Below are 3724 nucleotides of genomic sequence, written 5' to 3'. Positions count from 1 at the left end.
GGGTTTCGCAGGAGAGGCCCTTACGAAATCCGTGCTGTGAAGGATGAAAAAATTTGTTGGAGTCCAAAAAGTTGATGATTTGTGAGTAGATGACGTGTTCCATGATTTTACAAGGCACGCTAGTTAATGAAATGGGGCGGTAGTTCAAGGGTGAGTTTCTGTTACCTGATTTGTAGACTGGAACGACCTTGCCCGTTTTCCAATCATCCGGCATGGTTCCTGAGGTGAGTGACTGTGAAAATATGAGACATAAGTATGCAGCACAAGTCGATTGCACATTTTTGAGGAGTTTCGAGTTGATGGAATCCATACCAGCTGATGAAGAAAGTTTTAATTTGTGGATTATAGATGCAATGCCTTCTTCGAAGAAGGTGACAGCTGGCATGGAAGTTTCTACGTTGAAGGATGGTGATTGTGAGGGCGTGTCACGTTCAGTAGTGAAAACAGATGCAAATGCTTTGTTAAACATTTCTGCGCAATCATGGTCAGTCACTGCCTCGTGTGAATCACTCGTTAGCTTAATATCGGAAGGATGTGTGGGGTTTAGGACTTGCCAGAATTGCTTGGGGTTCCTGATTAGGAGATTAGGTAAGTCGATATGGTAAAACGAGTACTTGGCTCTACGAACGGATAGCAAATAAGATTTTTCAGCTTCAATGTATTTTTCCCATGCGGTAGGCTTGTTGGTGCGTTTGGCGGTGCGAAAAAGTCGCTTCTTTTTGTTTTCAAGTTTTTTTAAATGCCGAGAAAACCATGGTTTATTGCGGTTAGTGTGAAAGGTAATCTTCGGGATAAACATATCAGAGAGGTGATTTACTTTGTCCTTGAAGATCAACCAGTTGTCATGAATTGAGCGTGTGTGGAATGTAGATTCGTACTGATTAAAAGAGTTGCTGAGATCTTCGGATATTGCACTATAGTTACCTTTATCATAAAGAACAATTGTTTTATTAGTCGTCTGTTTTTGGGTCGAGGTAAATGAAAATTGCGCATGTATGAGTTTGTGGTCGCTGATCTCAGGAAGGTAACTAATAGATGATAGGTTCTCGGGGCTATTAGTTAATATCAAGTCGAGAATATTTGCTGATCCTCGTGAGACACGGGTTGGTTGAGAGACTAATTGTGTGAGGTTAAAGTTAAGACATACATCGAGGAAGTTTTTCGCCTCTGCGCGACATGATATTGTAGAACTGATTACGTTTTGCCAATCAATGTCAGGGTAGTTAAAATCACCGAAAAGCAGAATGCGAGCATTTGGGTAAGTGGAAGTAAGTTTTTGAATGGTATCGTTGAGATGACGTGCAAAATTTGGATCCGTTTGTGGGGGCCTATAGCAGACGCAAAGTAGGACTGTTACGGTGTGAGTACGACAAATTAGCCACAAGGATTCGGTATCGGAATCGACGTTAACAACAGAGCAAGATATGCCCTGATGAACTGCGATAAGTACTCCGCCTCCCCGTGAGCCTTTTCGGTCGTTTCGGTACACGTGGAAGTCCGGTAGATCAGTTAAAATTTCAGCATCCGTTACATCACTGTTAAGCCATGTTTCTGTTAGTACGAGTATGTTGCTTTTTGATGACGAGATAATGTTGGATATAAGTTCACGTTTTGGAAGAAGGCTACGTATGTTAGTGAACAATACGGAAAACGAGAGAACATGGCAAGAGGAAGCCGGTTGGCGCTTTATTGCTATTTGTTGGCGGGGTAACTGCTATGCTATTTCCTTAACGGTGTGTGATGATGCGTCAAATATGTAGCGTTTCGACCCGATGTGCAGCGTTTTGAACCGCAAGGAGTACTTCTCTGAACGTGCTTTTGCAAATGCAAGTAACTGCTTGCGCGCATGTTGAACGGGGCGGGAGAAGTCCTCCCCGATGCTGTAGTTAGTGTTCTTCAGTTTCCTGCTATTTGATAAAAGTGCATCTCTGGTTTTGTGTGATAAGAATTTCACGATTATGGGACGATTTCGGTTGACTGAGTGAATACCGAGACGATGTGCGCGTTCGATGTCGTTAGGCTGCACTGTTAGTCCAAGGTTATTCTTGCAGATATCAACTATCGCTTTTTCAGATTCAGCCCACGTTTCATTCCTAGTGGGGTCAGGGACGCCGTAGAATATAACGTTATTCCGGCGCGACCTGTTTTCAGCATCATCCAGAGAAGCTTCTAGCTCCTGGATTTTTATAGTCATGCTGATTACGTCAGTCTGTGTTTTTTCGATATCGTTTCTAAGGGGAAGAAGAGTTTGGTAATGCGTTTCAAGATCGCCCATTCGTTTGTTTAAGTCTGTTATTGTTTTATCCGTTGTGCTTAGTTGAGATTTCAAACTCTGAACTTCGGCAATCAAATGGGCCTGGCCAGTGCTTAGCTTTTGTAGCTCAGTAAGAATAGCAGCGTTTCCGTTAGGACCAGGATTAGTTTCGACGTCACCCGATAAGATCAGTAACGAGCGAATTATATGAGCACACTCAACAGCAATAGCAATACAGCAGTGGGGGCTCGGGAACTGCACCAGAAAGTAATTACTTGACCTTTTAGCGAAGAGGACATAAGATTTACTGACCTGCATTGCAAAGGTAAGCGGATTAGATGGCTGCATTATGGTGCAGTCACCGAGCCCACGAAGTGGTGTCAGCGGGTGCAGTTCTTTTATACTTGATGCTGCTGTGGTTGATGACGATGTGGCCTCCCATAGGGCGGTGATTTCCGGTGATCGCAGCTCCTCCGACGTAATATCCGGTGGGGGCGAGCAGTTGGTGTGCAGTAGGCGGCAGAAGCCTGGCTCGCTTTCGGAGCCCGGTAGCACAAACACCGATGACGCCCCCGAATATAGGCCTATCACGCTTGATAGCTGCAGGCTGGCAAACGCAAGGATGGTCGTCTGCATTGCAAAGGTAAGCGGATTAGATGGCTGCATTATGGTGCAGTCACCGAGCCCACGAAGTGGTGTCAGCGGGTGCAGTTCTTTTATACTTGATGCTGCTGTGGTTGATGACGATGTGGCCTCCCATAGGGCGGTGATTTCCGGTGATCGCAGCTCCTCCGACGTAATATCCGGTGGGGGCGAGCAGTTGGTGTGCAGTAGGCGGCAGAAGCCTGGCTCGCTTTCGGAGCCCGGTAGCACAAACACCGATGACGCCCCCGAATATAGGCCTATCACGCTCGATAGCTGCAGGCTGGCAAACGCAAGGATGGTCGTCTGCATTGCAAAGGTAAGCGGATTAGATGGCTGCATTATGGTGCAGTCACCGAGCCCACGAAGTGGTGTCAGCGGGTGCAGTTCTTTTATACTTGATGCTGCTGTGGTTGATGACGATGTGGCCTCCCATAGGGCGGTGATTTCCGGTGATCGCAGCTCCTCCGACGTAATATCCGGTGGGGGCGAGCAGTTGGTGTGCAGTAGGCGGCAGAAGCCTGGCTCGCTTTCGGAGCCCGGTAGCACAAACACCGATGACGCCCCGAATATAGGCCTATCACGCTCGATAGCTGCAGGCTGGCAAACGAAAGGATGGTCGTCTGCATTGCAAAGGTAAGCGGATTAGATGGCTGCATTATGGTGCAGTCACCGAGCCCACGAAGTGGTGTCAGCGGGTGCAGTTCTTTTATACTTGATGCTGCTGTGGTTGATGACGATGTGGCCTCCCATAGGGCGGTGATTTCCGGTGATCGCAGCTCCTCCGACGTAATATCCGGTGGGGGCGAGCAGTTGGTGTGCAGTAGG

General features: G+C 47.1%; 1 protein-coding gene across 1 annotated transcript; it reads right to left on the bottom strand.

The window, feature by feature from the left end:
- Positions 1 to 445: 445 nt before the first annotated feature.
- Positions 446 to 3479, bottom strand: LOC119372432 (uncharacterized). Its single transcript, XM_037642912.2, has one exon. It carries the CDS (start codon positions 3236 to 3238, stop codon positions 1715 to 1717), a length of 1524 nt encoding a protein of 507 aa, XP_037498840.2. The 5' UTR covers positions 3239 to 3479; the 3' UTR covers positions 446 to 1714.
- Between the last annotated feature and the right edge of the window lie 245 nt (positions 3480 to 3724).

Source organism: Rhipicephalus sanguineus, chromosome 10 (assembly GCF_013339695.2).
Source record: "Rhipicephalus sanguineus isolate Rsan-2018 chromosome 10, BIME_Rsan_1.4, whole genome shotgun sequence".
In the NCBI taxonomy this organism is placed as follows: Eukaryota; Metazoa; Arthropoda; class Arachnida; order Ixodida; family Ixodidae; genus Rhipicephalus; species Rhipicephalus sanguineus.
The sequence above is the reverse complement of the archived record's forward strand: the minus strand, read 5'-3'. Positions and strand labels throughout refer to the sequence as shown.